At 36.0% G+C, this 18618-nt stretch overlaps 1 protein-coding gene across 2 annotated transcripts in view; it reads left to right on the top strand.

The window, feature by feature from the left end:
- Positions 1–18104, top strand: part of Tmeff2 (transmembrane protein with EGF like and two follistatin like domains 2) — a 278908-nt gene extending 260804 nt beyond the window's left edge. Inside the window, exons 9-11 of one of the 2 annotated variants that reach the window (XM_090354514.1) lie at positions 1259–1417; positions 13867–13899; positions 17870–18104. In XM_090354514.1, coding sequence (XP_090210640.1) covers positions 1259–1417; positions 13867–13870 — 163 coding nt within the window. In that variant the 3' untranslated portion in view covers positions 13871–13899; positions 17870–18104. Of the gene's footprint in view, positions 1–1258; positions 1418–4710; positions 5068–13866; positions 13900–17869 lie in introns of those variants that run through there. The other variant, XM_090354513.1, reaches the window with a different exon arrangement.
- Positions 18105–18618: the final 514 nt, after the last annotated feature.

Raw genomic sequence — 18618 nt, 5'->3', positions numbered from 1 at the left:
AAATTTGACACTCACTTTCTTCTATTTATCTGCTCTCTATCAAATTCGGTATAGTAAGGTGATAGTCATGTCTCCACAATTATAAGTAGAGACACACCAAAATTGTGTATCTGAATTTAGTTTACTATTTACTGAGTATTCATGTCTAGGATATATAGCTATTATTTCCAAGATAATAAAGCCAAAATGAGAAACAACTAATGTACATGTACATTACATTAATGTACATGTACATTTAAATTAATACATAAAGGGTGTAAAATTCTTTAAAAGGCTTTAACATACAGGTATACAATAGAAGACCTTTTTCTCTCCCTCTCCCTTTCCCTCTCTCTCCTCTCTCTCTCCCTCTCCTCTCCTCTCTTCCCTTCTCTCCTCTCCTCTCCTCTCCTCTTCTCTCCTCTCCTCTCTCATCTCCTCTTCCTGTTTGTTTCTCTCTGTGTTCCTCCCTCCTTCTCTCTCTTTCTCTCCCCAATTCCTCTCCTCTTGTCCCATTCATTCTCCCGCCTCACCATTTATCTTCCTCCCCACCAACCAGTAACTGCCTTACTTTGGCATACAATCTTCCATCTCATGAAGCCAGGAATCAACCCTTCCTGATAACAAAAAGACCTCAGGATGTAGTTATTTAAAGGAAACTCAAAGTAAAGTATTAAGATACATTAACAAAGCAATGACAAGTTGTCCCTTTCACAAATGTGTAATGAATTGTGTTCTCACTTCACTGACAAGTGCTAATTTTATTCTTTATTTGTATTTGTATTATTAGTTTTCTTTTTGTGATTTAATTTATTTTGTAATTGCAATTTATTGCCAGGGTGATATACAGCAGGGTTTCAGTTACATACATAAGTAAGACAGTGAGTGTATTTCTTGTCTAACATTGTTACCCCCTTCCAGGTTTAAGTGATACTTTTATTTCTTTTAATTTTGTCGTTTTATTGTCAGGGTGATGTATAGAGGGGTTCAGAGGATTTGGGTGAGGTAGATAGATCATTCATTCTCGGAGTCTATCTGAGTTGATTTAAAATTTAACTCTCTAACATCGGAAGATGACACTAGTAAATTAATGATTCCTACTGAGTCTCTGAGTCTAATACTTTTCAACAGTTTACAGACAATATGATGAAGGATGTTTCATACTTTGTCATTAGGAGCAAATTTTCTTTTTTCCAGGTAAACATGTTAGGTATAGTTCTTTCCTTAAAAAAAAAAAAATCAGTAGTTGCTCGTAACTAGACACTATCATTTCTTCCAGGTGTGATGCTGGTTATACTGGACAACACTGTGAAAAAAAAGACTACAGTGTTCTCTATGTTGTTCCTGGTCCTGTACGGTTTCAGTATGTCTTAATCGCAGCTGTCATTGGAACAGTTCAGATTGCTGTCATCTGTGTGGTAGTCCTCTGCATCACAAGGTCAGTAACTGATCTTAAAAGTCACCAAATAAAGAGCTATGTTGATTCTCCTTTCTAAGGTGGATTCCTCCCATTGTGAATCTCCTAGTGGACTCTGCAGCCACTCATTCTCCACGAACCTCATCTTTTCATTTTAAGAGTATTCGAATAGCCACACAGAAAGGTTTGGGGTTTTTGTGTTGGACTGTCCTTTTTCTTAGTTTTGATGAGGATTATTGATTTTTCTAAGCAAAGGTTGGTTTTCTCTAACATAGAAAGACAACCGTTCTTTAAATAAGCTTTTATCTTTTAGTTAGAGAAAGGTTATCCCTCACTCAGACTTTTAATAACCTATTTAAATGATCAGTGCATTCTTATCTAGGCCAATATGCCAAAAGAAATCAGAGATTTTACATAAGGTCTCCAAAGTACTAAATTATGGTTTTTATTTATAACACTTTCATTCTAAATAAGTCTCAATTCTAACATGCTTGATATAAACAACAAATACTTTCAAATTTCTAACCATAAATTTCGAACAGTTATAATGAAAAAGATTATGTTACAGGAAATAAAGACCTGTGGTAAAGGGAGAAACTTCAGCAATTATCAGAACTAATTTTTTTTTGAAACTGCAAGTCCAGTCGAAAAATAATTGTTTCCTGGAGAAACCAGATTGAGTGAGAACAGAAATTTCACCCAGTTTCAATGGAAATGCACACCCAGACTGATTAATGATATCTGATGTTTGGCTTGGACTTCAGGATTGAGGCCAGGGACTTCTTTAACTTTGTTAGTGAGCAAACCCATGGTAACCAGGAATTAGACTCTAAACCAAATGCATCATAAAATCCTGTGTGACCAGAGAAGTTATTGAAGATATTTCTTTTTTGACCTGATTTCAGTTTCCTTGAAAAAGTTCCAAAGAAGTTCTTTAAGAGTTTCATCAAATCCATGAGGCATTTAGACTGCCATTCATCTCTACACCACTACAGTAAATCAGAATGATTCCAAAAAAAATTATTTTCAAAAAGCAAGAAAATAAAAAGTATCAAATCTTTAGAAAATAAAGGCCTTAATACCTCTTGGTATCCTGTATTACATTACCTTCTTTGGGGACAAGTGTGGAGTTTGCTCTTGAAACAGACAGAATGCAGTTCATAAATCCTTGCCTGGCCTAGAGGCTTAAGGCAAGATCATCGACAGGAGCTTTGTGCTTCTCTAAGCCAAGTCAAGTTCATCAACTCGACTCTTGCGTGTAGATGCCAAGCGAGTCAATGGATTATATTAAAATAGACTCTGGGAAACATAAAGATAACTCAAGAAGCCAAAAATATTAAGTATAAAAAGATAAAAAAGATACTAAAAATCACAGGAAACTATATCATATTATTCTAAGGTTCATGAGTTTCTGCAGTCTAGGCAACCCCTGAGAAGCTCATATTTAATGGGTATAATATCATAACAACTTACTCTTTTGAAATTGATAAAGACCAGAACCTCAAACACTTCAGCAAAAATTTTCAATTCTACTATTAATCAGTTTCATAGCCATATATATATACATATATATATGAACAAATGGAATATACCTTTCCTTCACTAGGAATTAGGTATATGTTTCATGTTTCATATATTTATATATTCATATATGTATGTACATAAGCATATGCACACACATATAGAGACATTGAATAACATTACAAAGAATATGCAAATATCCTCATTTTCAAACCTTGAGCTATGAGAGGTCATCGAAGTTTGCATAGCTGAACAATAAGGGTAAAAAAAATGGCATCAAGTGGCCCAGTGCCAGAGCTTGTACATTTTACCACTGCTCATATTGCCTGTAAACTGGTTAGGATTTTATGTATTCCTGTGCTCAAGGCTACCAACACTGAGCTCCAAGTTAGTATTAGTTTTATTTTCAGTTTTATGATTGTCTTCTAAGCTAATCTAAGGGAAGTCTTACATTCTATTATTTTTGAGAAGGAGAAATGAATAAAAAGTAAATTAACATTTGGGTAATACACTTTTAATCTGTCTTTTCAACAGCAAACATCCCATAGCCTTCCCAAGAATCATAGTAGTCGATAAATCAGATTAATTCCCATGGTGCATTCATTTTATTTGTTCAGAGATGTTCTATGTAGAAACCAGACTTTTCACCTAGTATAACTGGCAAACCTGTTTTCCTGGTGACCTATTAAAACCTATTCCAAAATATCCAGAAGCTTTTGTAAAGATTTCTTTTCTTCATTAAAAAAATGTTTTTTTTAACTTCTCTCCTCTTCTATTTCTCTCTTCTTTCTCTTTTCTTCCTATTTTCTTTTCTTTGTTCCTAATTCCTTTCTCCCTTTTTCTGTATATTTTAGCCAAACATTTGCCTCTTCTATAACAATCTGTGTCAGAAATATGCAAATCTAGAGACATGTTCCAAAATGAAAAGGAACTGCCTTGTTGAGAAAGTAAGCTTTTAGTTCTTACCTTCACCTCCCACTTGCTGCAAATGCATCAAGTCCAGCTCTATTCTAATTTTGAAAGTTACATCTAAAAGAAAAAAAAAGCTACACACACACACACACACATACATACACACACACAATGTAGGTGTATGCATGTGTCTATTCATAAATATTTTCCAGTATCCCATAGCTTGCTGACATAGGGTTTTATATGAACTTTATATTCTCCTTGTTTGCATGATCAAAGCTACCTTTTATTATGCTAAAAATAATATACCAGACATTTTTCAGATCCTTTACGTTTATATTAGCTTTATATAGAAGCGTATCCATTTGTTTCTACTTTATAGAGTTAATGCACAAAAAGGTATTAGGCTAAACCAAAGCAGTTTTTCTTCAATTACATATCAGATAATAACTGTTGGCTTATCATCTCGTATGATAGAATTTAGCTTGTAGCATTGAAATGTCAATATAACATTCATCCTTAAGACATTCGCAGTATGAAATGGTGAAGACCTTTAAAGTGAGATAAGATGAGCTCATGCTTCCCTGATTGTATTCCTTGTATTGTGCCTTGATAAATCAGCCACTGGGCATGAGATAAACATATTCCTATTCAACTTCCACTTCTGTTCTTCAACTCTCAACAGAAGCCTAAAGACAACCGAAAGGAGAAGCCAAAACTAACTTTTGCAAAGTAATCCCAGACTCTACTAGTCATTAATGCTTTCATCTGACGTATGTAAATAAATTGCTTAATCCACAGCTCCATTCTGTGATTATAGGACCAAACTTTAAGTAATCACATTGATTGGACTAAGATTTCTGAACTTTCCAACCTTCTAGGAAATGCCCCAGAAGCAACAGAATTCACAGACAGAAGCAAAATACAGGGCACTACAGTTCAGACAACACAACCAGAGCGTCCACCAGGTTAATTTAAGGGGAGCATGTTTCACAGTGACTGGACAACTAACAGCTTGGACTACACAATTCAGTATTATAGACAAAAGAATAAGACAAAAGATCTACACATGTTGCCTTGCATTTGTGGTAATCTACACCAATGAAAACATGTACTACAGCTATATTTGATTATGTATGGATATATTTGAAATAGTATACATTGTCTTGATGTTTTTCTGTAATGTAAATAAACTATTTATATCACACAATATAGTTTTTTCTTTCCCATGTATTTGTTATATATAATAAATACTCAGTGATGAGAAAAATGGCATTCTTAAATTTGCAGTATTTCATAACTGTAAATATAACCCACCAATGAAAATCTGTATAGGTCCCAGTATTTCATCTTTCTGCACATCTTCCGACAAAACATTAGTTTGTACAAGATTCAGTAGCTAGGTTTTGAGTGATTCTAAGATCAAGGGGAATGATGGTTATTGGAAAAGAGAAAAAATAATTTGCTCTATATCGAGCGGGGATAAAATATTTCAAATCTTTGAATCATCTCTATTTCATCTACTTTCTTCCCTGGTCTTCCATTTTCATTCCCAGAGCAGAAGATCTCTGACATACAAATTAAATCAAAGGAGAAGGGAAGGAAAATGTTTTATGACTCATAAAGAGAAGGAAGGATGATGTTGGTTTATATTGGGCAAGATTCTAAGCTTGGAATCTCTCCATTAAGTGCTAGTGTTCCAAAGGGTCCTGAAGAAGTTGCATATTAACTATACACATTGTGGCAAAATCTGTTTTATTTAGACAAGAATTAACAGCCACAGGGAAAGTTTAATGTCATCATTAAATGGAAAATACAAAAATTACCACTTCTTTGGAAAATACAAAAATTGCAACCTTTCTATATTTTTAGTATATATTTTGGTATGATATTAGAACAAATATCCCATGAATTGCTTTATGGCTAATGAGGCATCATTATTTAAAATGGAACTAAGATCACAGTAATATGCATGAAAACAAGAAAATGTTTTTTGAGCATATTTACATGATGACATAAGAAAGAAAATCCTCTACAATCTAAAGGACTTTAAAGGAAAGCTGATGTTAGCATTTGTTTTTTTCACATTTGAGGACACAGATGTGTAAGAAAAAAATTCTGAACATTCTCAAAGAACAGGATGAAATAACTATTCAAAATAATTTCCTATCATCATTTATTTGTGCATCGCTTCCCTGGTTCCTATGGGTAATTTAAATGAAGTTCTCTTTGTCTTATTCAAATGATCCTTGCATAGACTAAAAGAAATTATATCTCCTCCTATGCCTTTGCAAAATCAGACACAGACATTAAATCAGAATGCTTTGAACAGAAAATATTCAGTGAAAAAAGCCCACAAATTTTCGAGGGCAATATTTAAGGTATTTGTTAACATATAAATAAAAGTGACAATCAAAACAGGATTTTGGATTTTGAAAAATACGGCTTTGTAAGTAACTCATCAGTTTGAAAAACGTGAATGTATTGACAAATGCATCACTCAACTGTTCCTATGAATGGGCTCTGTGATACTTTCACACACACAAAAAATTACTTCTAAAGTTTAGTTTGGCTAACACATGCAGCAATACAGCTAGTCATGGTCTCCTGGGTAAGGTATTTGTGGCAAACAAAGCCTTCTTCCGAAATTAAAGAAAAAAGTACAGAGATGCAACCACAGTAAAAGATACAATTCCATTGACTTTTGCTGTCTGAGAATGAAATGACTCTTTGATGGATGTTGATGTGAATTTTTATCACATATCAAAGGCCTAAGTATTAGAAACATTTTCCATAACACTTCTGCCTTCCTCCTCCAGCCTTAGATTCCTTGTGAAGAAATCCCTTTTAAAAGCTGAACAACAAATCCTCAGTGAGCACATATTATTTTCCAGGCACAATTCAAGGCTCTTGGGAAATACTGACAAAACATGGTCTCTCTATTTAAAGGAATTCACAGTCTGGTAATGACATAGTCAGTCACCCTGCCTCTACTTGGGTATTTCTTATCATTTGAAATTTTATTCTTGGGCAATTCTAATTTTTCAAACAATTCTAAACAATTCATGTTGACTTGAATTTCATTTCTCTCTAGTTTCTCTTAATGATTCCTATTTTCCTCTCCAAACCAAAAGAATAATGACTTAGGTTTCCACACTCACTTTGTAGCCCCCCCCCCAATAAGTATATTCTTATCGAACATCCTTCCTTTATTTCCACATCTGCTCTTCGTGTGATATGGTTACTACTGCCTCCTAATACCTTCCTCTCCTGACTTGACATTGACTATTTTGTCAGTAATCTTCAAGTGAGGAGCTTGTACTGCCCTTAAAGCTGCATGGTCTGACCAGCACAGTACAGACCTTGCTGAAAGCACCTTTACCTGAAATCCACAGTCACTAAATCCAAGTCCTATTTTGACCAAAACTCTGTTCTGGAACCATGAGTAATTGATTTCAGATCTCAGATCTCAGTTTCCTCAATCATAAAGTCATCTTATCTTTGTAATTCCAAGACTCTCAACAGAGAAAACACATCTCCCCCCCCCCTGGAGATTTCTACTATTGCTATCTAAACCCAGAATATTCTTGTTGATAAATCTAAAAAAATTCAGTTTTGTTTACAAACATAAACCTCTAGTAAACCATGACATTCACTCCTTTATTATTTATTATTAAAATATAATATATTATATATTGACTCTAGGTCACCAATTACAAACTGTGCTAGGCTAGGAGATTGAAAACAATAGAAAAGACATTTGCCAGAAAGGAACTCACTGTCAAAACATCCTGGTTTTTTGCATCATGAAGAAGATGAGAGGTAAATAAAATGTACTGAAGAATTTAACTGAGGCTAGGATGCTGGTCAAGTTGCAGTGCATGGGGATCCTGAGGGAGGATGTCCCAAGGCTGGTTAGGTGTACCCCTTCACAGTGAGAGAGTACCTTTACACTCCCCACACGTATTTCCCCAACATCCTATTTCTAAGACTTTTTGCACACATGATGCTCTCTTCTCATGCCCTCCTCTTCACAGCTTATCAGTAAATCCCTCTTAGCACTGACTCCCTTAGCATGTCTCCTTATTCTGTTTTGGGACTTTTCCATGTTATTCCGTAATTGCCCATGCAAGTCTGTCTTGCCCTTAGCCTACAAAAAATTAAAAGCCAGAAAATAAATGTCAGAATACTCTTTTTCATGTATGCAATTAACATTTATTAGGTGCCTACGACATGCTAAACACAGTTTCTAAGCTATGATGTCACAGTAAGTTGGAGAACATTCTCTACTCTGAAGCCCACACTGCACAAGCGTGAACATGAGGGTATGAGAGCAGAGGATTTATCATCCGTGTACATGATTGAAATGTTTTAAATTCTGTTCAAAATATGTAAAATAGAACGATGTTTTTTAGGGTATCATTGTGATTAGTGGGTCTTGAGTAGCTATAAAGTAAGTACACTATTTAAACCTTGGCCTTTGAAGCAAGGCAGGTGTGAATTCCACTTTACTAATTACTTAACCCTAGGGCAATCTGCCTAAGTTCTTCAGGACTTATATTTGAAAAGGTGAGAAAAATGCCTTCTCATACCCAATATGGCTAGTGTGAGAAATAAGAAAGATAATGTTCAATTCTTTCTGACATCAGCTAAGGATTTCTTGAATAAAGAAGGATCACAGTCAAAAGGAAAGAAAGAAAGAAAGAAAGAAAGAAAGAAAGAAAGAAAGAAAGAAAGAAAGAAAGAAAGAAAGAAAGAAAGAAAGAAAAGAGAGAGAGAAAGAAAGAAAGAAAAAGAAAGAAAGATAATGTTCAGGCCTAGACCAGTGACAGTCACCTAAGTGAATTTCCAATTCTGGAAATATCTTCTAGGGTTATGGCAAATATTGACCATAATGTAAATAGCAGTAGGAAGTCACAATTCATCAATTAAATGATGTATACTGGAACTTCATGATCAGAATAAGAAAGGGCTCAGTAATCAGCCTCGCTCTGAGGAGCATTTTTTTATGTCTTAGAGATAAGAAAACTGGTTTGGGTTCTGGGAACATAAAACAGTATAAGTTTAAAAAAAAATACAGTGCCGGGCTGGGAGTTTGGCCTAGTGATAGAGTGCTTGCCTGCCATGCACAAAGACCCAAGTTCAATTCCTCAGTCCCACAGACATAGAAAAAATCCGGAAGTGGTGCTGAGGCTCAAGTGGTAGAGCACCAGCCTTGAGAAAGTTCAAGGACAGTGCTCAGGCCCTGAGTTTAAGCCCAGGACTGGCAAAAAAATAAAATACAGTGCCTCTATATTATTTTTCCATAGATACCCACTGGTATTTTGGTCAAACAAATGAGGAACCATTCTTTATTTTAAAAAGGTCTATCATGACTAACCACATGCAACTGAACACTTCTTCTGCCCCAGATGCAGGATGAGTGAGTTGATATCACAGGGCCAAAATTTTTACTCAGATAGGTCCTTGAGGAGAAGTGAGTTGAGTCCTGAAACATGGCAAAGCTTTTCTCAAAGTCCTATTAGACTTTGCTAGTGTTTACCTGCAGACTCTGCCTTACTTTGCAGTCATAGTCTTGCAGTGCCTGACCCAACTACTTTTCCTCATATAGTAAGCATTTTGCCTATATAATGAATCACCTGAATATCAGTAAGGGAAACTCATTTATTAAATTAATTTATGTCTTTATATGAGCAACCACAGGAAGCTAATATAAAAGATAAAGGGAGAATCAAGGATTTTATAAAGCACTGGGATTTTTCTATAGCCCATATGTAAATCTACAAATACAGGTAACTTGGTATCAGAAGATACACGTGATGTGCTGATTGATCATCCACTCATCCAGCCACATTCAGGCCTCCTTGCAGCCTCTCTGTGGACAGAAATCTACTTCTACCAGCCCACTCTTCTGGGAATTAAACCTTGGCTAATATCTATTTCCAGGAATAGTAAATGAGTTAACATAGCATTGGAGTATACTTAAAATGTTTTTAAATTGTCACTATTTCTCTTGCATGTAAAAGAAGTAATACTTTCTTCTAATAACAAATCCAAGACAAGAACCTAAGTCAGAGTTAGTCCTGGTTCTCTGTGTTTAACCAACACACGCCGTGGACAAATGTTCAGAACATGTAAACCACTCCCTCCAAAGGAAGCTTAGCCACAGTCATCACCCTCGCAGGCAGCTCTCAACACAATTCAATCGAACCCTTTCTTTAGGGTGTCTTTAGAGATGGATCTCTGCACTTGCTCTCTATGGATGTCTTGTTGGGCTTCCTTTCATTCTCAAAAGACTAATCACTTCTTTTTGTCTTTATAGCAGGAAGCATCCATCTATCCTTTGTTACAGTCCATTTGTGCTGCAATGCAGCTTAGTTCTCTCCTCTATGCACTTAGACGTTGAAAACGGGCTTGTGTTGTGAGTCCACATTTCCTGAAAACAAAACTCAAAATAATGTCCCAGATCATTACTACACTATGATAGAAAATCAATAAACGTTTCAATACTTGATTATCTAAAAAACTGGCAAATATAAGTAAGTCAAGACATAAAATAATCACATCAAGGCTAAAGAAAAAAAAATGCCATGGTATTTGAGTATGTCACTTTAGATCATTTACATAAATACACATGTGAATATACGTCAAGTTAAACACATAAAGATAGCAAAAATTAGGCTGGGCATGGTGGCTCACACCCATAATCCTACTACTCTGGAGGCTAAGATTTGAGGATCTTGGTTTCAAAGCCAGCCTGAGCACTAAAGTCTGTGAGACTCTTATCTCTAATTAACCACTAGAAAATTGGAAGTGGCACTGAGGCTCAAGGGGTAAGGTGGTATCCTTGAGCTGAAGAGCTCAGGGACAGTGCCCAGGCCCAGAGTTCAAACTTCACAATTGACAAAAAAATAAAATCCTTAAAGGAATACATGTTTTTGTTATAAGAAATATGATGAAAGAGTAAATGGTTTGAGTAATATGGAAGACACATGCCTCCTTACTGGATTGTGGAGGAAAAGATAAATCTTAATACCTCTATGCCAAGGGCCTGGCATGTAAGAACCCTCTCATGGGAAATGACCACAAGGGGAATAGGAGAAGAAAGTGAGAAAAGAAATACCTTTCTTGCTCACAGGAAAGTGAGCAAGAAAGCACTAAGCAAGAAATTAAAGGCCCTGAGAAGACAGGAGGGATGTAGATAGCAGATAACAACTGTATTGGTAGGAAGGGGGGGCAGTTATAGGAAGCAGAATTTGAGTTTCCATTTATTCAAACAGTCTTTCTAGAAGAAATGAGTCCAAAGCATTCACACAAGGTGTCAAAAATACAGAATGGCAAGCAGTGAGAAAACAGAGAGGTGGGGTGGCCCCAGAAGACCTTCTGCCCCAGGTCTAGAAAGGCTAACCTGCCACACACACACACAGAATTTACACGCAAAAGATGTGGGCAGAATGAGGCCAGTGCACAACTCCGAAAGCAGGGTTTTTTTTCTTTCAGGCCTTTGGGTGAGGAGGAGAATGTTTCAATAAACATGTTGTCCTATACGTATTTTCTTCCTCACAGATTTTGACCTCAAGATATGTAGATTTTGATTTTTCATATTCTTCTGGGCAATCTTGCTGTAAAGCACAAGATCTGCTCTGCAGATAAAAAAAAAAAAGAAGAGCATGTACCCTATACCAGAGGCCAGCCTCCCTTTACTGTCAGTGCAAAAGGGGTGACACTCACAAATACAGCCTTCTAGATGGTATCAGATCCAGCTGCACTCAGAAAACAAAATCCTAGGATCATAAAGCAACCCTGAGTCACATTAGAAAAGATGAGCTAAAAAAGGAAGCAGATGAGTCCCTGCTTACAGAAGACAAATCTATCTGCAGCCTGCCTTTGGATATATGGGTCAGGATTGCCAAGTGGAGCAAACCATGGGAAAGTATTGTTTCGGTTTGAAAAGTAGAGTAGAAAGAAAAACGACTGTTATCTAAGTGGAGGTTAAGAAAGAAATGGGAAAGGAAACCCCAGTGCTATACCTCTCTGCCATTCCGAAGGCACACGGTTCAATTCTTCACAGGACAGCGCCCCTGATTTGTAATTAAGCTCACAGACCAAAGAGTGAGTCTTGTAAACAGGCAGTGATGCTGCTGACTTCCCTCCAGAGGCCTGGTACTTTGCTGCACCAGCATCCACAAAATAGCATTATATTTCACTTTTAAATAAGATGTACATGAATGTGCACTTGCGTCCAATTACAGTAATGTATGATTTACATAAAATTAACTCTCCTGCTTAATTACCATCACACAGGGATTAGGGAAAAAGGGCTTTTACTTTGTAAACAGTGTGTGCCTTAGTACTTGGCCTCCTCCTGAAATATAACTGGTCCAATCGTAATCAGGCTCTGGTACATGCTGCAAGTTGCCTTTCCACCTATCATGATCATGTGGAAAGTGAATCATTAGAGTCTATCTACTGAGAGCAAAGGCATTCATTCTTCTGAAATGGGAATCTACAAACTGGATTGCCTTGAAGCAAGGATCTGGAATTCTGAAGTTTTTCTATGCAGTGTAAAGTTTAACTCTGTGCCATCAGGAATCCACCAGGAGGAGGATGTGTGTCTAATTTCCTTGAAGCAGCTAAGAAAATGCTTTCCTGAAAGGGAGCTTGAAAGCTGCTTTGAAAACAAAATGATTAAAAGTTGCCTCTTCTCTCGCCCTAAGTCTGTCGCTTTTGTGTTTGTTATATTTGCCACAGACACAGACACCATTTTCTCTGACTAGATTAAAGATTTCACAGTAACAAGTAGTTAAATGTGACATTCATTGGAGCCCGTACTGAAAAGGTTTTCGGATTTGGGTTTTTTTTTTTACCCTCTTTTCTTTCTTTCTTCTTCACCTTTGCCAAACCTGCTGCCAGAATGGGAAGTGAAGAAATTCATTGAGTTGGCATAATAAGAAAATGATTGAAAGCTATAGGGATTGAAGTTGCATCGTTATCAGTTCATTGGGGACGTGAAAATGCTTCGAAGGGAGAGCTGCACGAAAATACCTCAAGGAGACCGAATGTTCTTTGCACTGGCCAACCACAAAAGATTTCACTTGGCCGCATCCTCAAACCCTCTTTTCACCCAGTATACAGAAAAGCTGATACTCAACAGGAAATAAAAAGGTTTTCATTGAAAAGGAAAAAGAAAGACAAGATAACCTGTAAGATTCTCTGAAAAAGAATTCAAGAGCAAGAACTACTCCAAGCAGATTGCGTTTGGAATCTCTAACTTGGAATTAGGCAAATGGGATTTTATTTTCAGAAAATTGAAAAAAATAGAAAATCATATTTCTAACTCAAAGTGCTTTATTTCTTTAGAATCACTTCTCACCATTATTCCTAATAAACTGAATACCTGTAGCCTATAAAGCACTTTTATAAAAAGATCTATTAACAACAAGAACAACAAAAGTTAAAGCATTACATTGACTATGTGGACGCATAGCATATGATACAAAATTATTTTCCTTCATGAACTTTCACATTTATCCTGCCACAAAACAGAGTGAAGAGAATATTCAAGTCTGAATTTGGAAAGGCGTCTGTGTGGAAGAATTTCAGATTCTTTGGAACATTGAGAGACAGAGCTAAGTCACTTGATAGTTTGGGGGATTAGGGTGGAGAAGGATCCAGTCATCTCTGTTTTTCTTCTTTCTTTTCATCATTGCAATTTCTCCAAGAGAGTAGAAGCCAAATTACAGGTATTACCTTCCTGATGTATGTGTCTTTGATTTTGGTTCTTTTAAATCAAGACTTTCCTATTGTCCTGCCTCCCTAGAACTTTGACTTTACATTGTGCCTGATGCTGTAAGATATTCTTATTCTCAAATGCATGAATCAACCTTGACTTTTCCATCCTTTGATCTTGCATTGAGTTATTGCTGCACAATATCAAAGAGCCTAAGAAGCTAAGGACTGAATAGCAGCCATACTCAAAGGAACAGTATACCAGGTTTGATATTGAATACACAAAATCAAATCTTCTTCCATTTCAGATAGAACTACCTTCATTCGGCCTGAGAGTAATGGTATGTAACTATTCTTAAAGTACTTTACCTTTAGTTGTCTCTGAGAATTTTATTAATTAATATTACAACAAATTGACTGTGATAACATATCATGTGCAAAAAGTTATAGTTTATGACAGGATAAAAACCTCAACTCTTTAGGTATTGATTCCTTGCTCATCTTCCATGAGGGAAGCATAATTTGAAGCACTTTATCATTTCTTACAATGAGTCTCTGAGACATGTTATAGTTATAGCACATTTATGATGAAGTGATGTAAAATAACAGGTAAATTGCAAATAACTTGGCCAGTATCACAGGTTTAAGATAAGCTATTGTGAAGAATTAATCCAAATCACACCAAAATCTATTTATGTCCACTCTATCATACTGCTTTCACTACATTTTATTTGTCCTTGCATTTATCATACATCTCTCAAACGTACCTGATAGCTAAACAGTTGTCCCAGTGATGATGGCATTTCTTTAATTATTTAAAAAATTTTACTGTGGAAATTAATCTAGGAGAAAATTTAGGAGCCGTGGTTCATACCTGTTTCAATATATAGTGATGTTATTTGTTTCTATTTCCAACATTTTCTTTTCCCCCTCTTCCCCATCCTTTCAATTATACTAAACTCAGCTACTTATACAGTTCTTTGTAGTTCAAGTACAAAGGGGCAGAGTTGAACAAAACAATTTTAGGTTATCATAAAATATCAGACATGATCCTGTTAATACCTAAGTTTTTCTCTTTTTAACTTCACCTAAAGAAACATGAAACTCCTTGCGGTCACAAAGCTGGTCTTGTTGATTTGACCCAAGTGATTAAGAATCTTTGACAATTTGTGGGTTTTCAAATATTTGAGGGAAGAAAGAATGAAGGAATGAGACTAAAGTCAGATCTGAGTGTCCTCCAGATTTCTTCAAGTAATTGCTCTACACAGGTCAGGATAATAACTATGTTGTCATGGCATAAATCAGAGTTAAATGAGACATTCATTTTGAAATTCATAGTCTCTACAAAGAAGCTCTTAAGTGTAAACGGATCATCTTTCTTTGGCTTTCCTTGCCTTTATTCCAATCTTGCATACGGCATACTAGCTTCCAGGCGGCACCCTAGTGGGACCGAGGGTAGTATGGAGCTGGTGTGCTATAAATTATAGTGATTACAACATGACAGCAGTCCCCCCAGCTGGGATATTTAACTCATTGCTATGAGAGCTTTCAAGGACATTCACTTTCATGAAGGTTTAGGAGCATCAAATGTCTTTTGCCACCCACCAAGCTTTTTAACTTATATGAGGTTGACACTTGTTGGGTGCATTTTTATCTCACAATCAATTTAATTAGGAGCTGTCAGATTAAAAATGATTAGTTGCCTCTGAAAGGCACTTGAACTTAAAAATCCATTTACAAAACCTGTCCTCTTTTCCTTGTCTCTCATCTTGCCTACTGTCTATTGCAAAGCAACCTAAGGAGACGATAAATTGGTGACCACCTTCATTGCCTAAGAAATAAATTTCATGAATCTCATTTGGAAAGGGAGTTATTGTCAAGTGATTGGCATCTTCACATTTTATAAGATTTTATACGCATAAACTTTGGAATAGTAAAGATGGAAATATGTTCATCTTTATAATCTTATCCACATTATTTATTTCTAACCTTAAAAAGAAAGGAAAGCTTTCAAAGGCCACACATCAGAATGACCAAAAGGTGAACAGAGATGCAAGATACATTCAAGCATAAGTAAGTGTAGTCCCATTTCATTTTCTTAGATTAAGGGCTCTGATTCTAAGATTAGACAATCATAGGATGGGATACAGGTAAAGAAACAGAAAAGAAAAGAAAGATGTTAATTATCTAAGACCAGGTCTTTCAAAGCATTGAAGTATAAACTATAAATCGTACTTTTCTGTTCATGAAATCAAAGATATATGAAAGAGATGTATAAAATGTATAAACTACAGCAACAACAACAACAACAAAAACACTAGAAAAGTCAGGCATAGGGCCCTTTCACATAAGGTAAGTGATCACTTTATATTTCACCTGCCAGGTTTCTCAATTTCCCATAGAAGAGTTGAGAGGAGAAAATAGGAAACAGAAAAAAAAAATAATTAAGACAGGGCTCACACGTGTAATCCTAGCTACTCAGGAGGCTGAAATCTGAGGATCAAGGTTCAAAGCCAGCCCGAGTACAAAAGGACCTGAGACTCTTATCTCCAATTAACCTCTAGAAACTGGGAAGTGTGGCTTGGCTCAAGGGAAGGGTGGTAGCCTTGAGCTGAAGAGCTCAGGGATAGTGGCCAGGCTGAGTTCAAGCCCCATGATTCACAAAAAAAAAAAAAAAAAAGCATTAAGAAGTGGCTTAAAGTGACAGAGAACTAGCCTTGAGCTGAAGAGCTCAAGAACAGCACCCAGGCCCTGAGTTCAAGCTCCACAACCAATGAAAACAAACCAAAAAAAAGACTTAATTTTAAAATTTGTTTATTTTGGGGGGCTTCCATATTTCCCCCTTTGGATTTTATTTCTTTTAATTTAATTTAATTTTACTGTCAAGGTGATCTACAGAAGGGTTACAGTTACATATGTAAGGTAGTGAGTATATTTCTTGTTAAACATTGTTACCACTTCCCTCATTTTTCTCCCACTTTTCCTCCCCCCAATCCTTCCCCAAGTTTTAAAGTTAATTTCCAAAATATTGTCTTATGAGTACCGTTGTTGAAAATAACTTAATTTTAAGAACCTACAATTGCCAACACTGCCTTTTTTAAGTTTATATTTAAAAAGAACCTGCTTGGATAATGGGTTATAAAACATGATTAGTAGACAGAAAACCTTATCTCTGTCAAGGCCAAATTGTTTTAGAGGAAATAAGAAAGCTATAAGACACTATAGGAGATTAACCCATTTTAATTGTGTGTATTACTGTTATATGTTTGCACATTTATCATTAAAATTTGATTCTTCTTTATGTCCCTCATCTAAGCAAGGTAAACTGAACTTCCAGTGATATTTAATTGTGTTGTGTTTGTTACCTGAAATGGGTCCATTCAGATCTATCCTGGGTTCAATGAGCCATTCTAAGAAAGAGGCTATGGGGACAGAACTATATTAGGAACAACAAATCCTATGCAAGGACAGCCTTAGCTGACTATAAAAGGATTTACCAACTACCAGGATTTCCACACTGAGTGCACGTGAACCCGAGAGAAACGCCAGCTGTGGACCTTTAATTTCCAAATCGAGACTTGCTATAAAAACAAATTGAAAGTAGATCTATGAAGCCAAACAAGTTAATATTTACTGGTCATTGATGCTTTTTGTGATTGTGTAATAGCACTATGGTTTTCCAGTTGAACAAAAATTCCTAGGGGTAGAAATCATTTCTAGAACATTGTGGAAATCCACAATTTCGCATTCCCTTAATAATTACTTTCCTGATACCAAGTTTGAGATTTGAGTTGAAAGAAGCTTGAGTAAAGCAATTGTGATCATCTCAGGTCAATATCACAAATACCAGGTCTGGCAAGGTAAGTATTGATGTGCCCTTTCAAAAGTCTGCCTGGGCACTGTGATGGCCTCAGCTCTTATTGCCAGGGACTCTGCCAGACTGACTGTGGCAGCAGAGTGCTCTGGCAGAAAAGAACCCTTTGTGAAATAGAATTCCTTGTTTTATACTGTGTTTCAGAATCAGTTGTAGGTCCTACTGAGTTTTTAAGATAGTATATTTCAAGGGGGAAAAAGAGAACTAAGAATTTGGTATTAATGACAATTGCTTGCCACACAGTAAAAGTAGTAAGACAAAGCATATTGCTGAATGTTTAGGGACAGTGTTTACAATTCCTGAGAGAATTGTCCATTCTGAATCAGCATAGTTCCGCTTACATCAGACAAACACTAGATTTGATTGCATCTATGAAGCTCTTAATAGTTCATAATTTTTGAAAGCAAGACTTCCTGCTGTCCTATGTCTCATTACAGGTCCTACGATCAGCAGGATCAGACTTGCTGACCATTCTGATGTATACTTTAAAGAGAAGAAAAGAAATGAAGAACTCCCTAAGGAATCCCTTTACCAAAACCTTTCATAGTGTTTTTACAGTTTTCTTCAGGGTGGAACAGAAATCCTTTTCTCCCTGAATTACAGATGTAGGTATTTTGATTTTGTGAAATGCTCACATGTTATAACTTAGATTGAAATCTTAGATTGCTATCTTTTCCTCTTCATGTAGGGAATAAAATGGTAGCTATTATTTTACCCATTTCAATAAAATACAGTGATGTAACAACATGAATACTGACTACGTTCTGAGTGTGAATGCGTGAGTGTGTGAGTGTTTATGTGCCCTTGACCATTAAGCACTAATATGCTTGGTAGGTTTAGATGATCATAATGCCTCTTGAAAGTAACTTCCAAATGTGAAACACTCTCAAAATTGAAGAATTACTCAGCTGTTTGAAAAATTAAAGCAACAAATGAAGTTTAGCAAGAGAGTTCACTAGGCATAAACACAAAAATTCAAGAAGGTTATGTCAGATTTTAACTTTCCTATCATTATTAATTTAATTTCTAGTCATTATGATAATACCAAGCATTTAGAATGCATTTGGTGTTTATGTAGATGGAATTACTTCACAAAATTACAATTTTGAATTAATATGCTATTAAAAAATGTCACTAGAAAGTGCTTTTATTATTCTGCCAGTGAAATAACTGTTCCTCATTTCCT

Source organism: Megascapheus bottae, chromosome 21 (genome assembly GCF_031878675.1).
Source record: "Megascapheus bottae isolate mThoBot1 chromosome 21, mThoBot2.hap1, whole genome shotgun sequence".
NCBI classification, from domain to species: domain Eukaryota; kingdom Metazoa; phylum Chordata; class Mammalia; order Rodentia; family Geomyidae; genus Megascapheus; species Megascapheus bottae.
The sequence above is the reverse complement of the archived record's forward strand: the minus strand, read 5'-3'. Positions and strand labels throughout refer to the sequence as shown.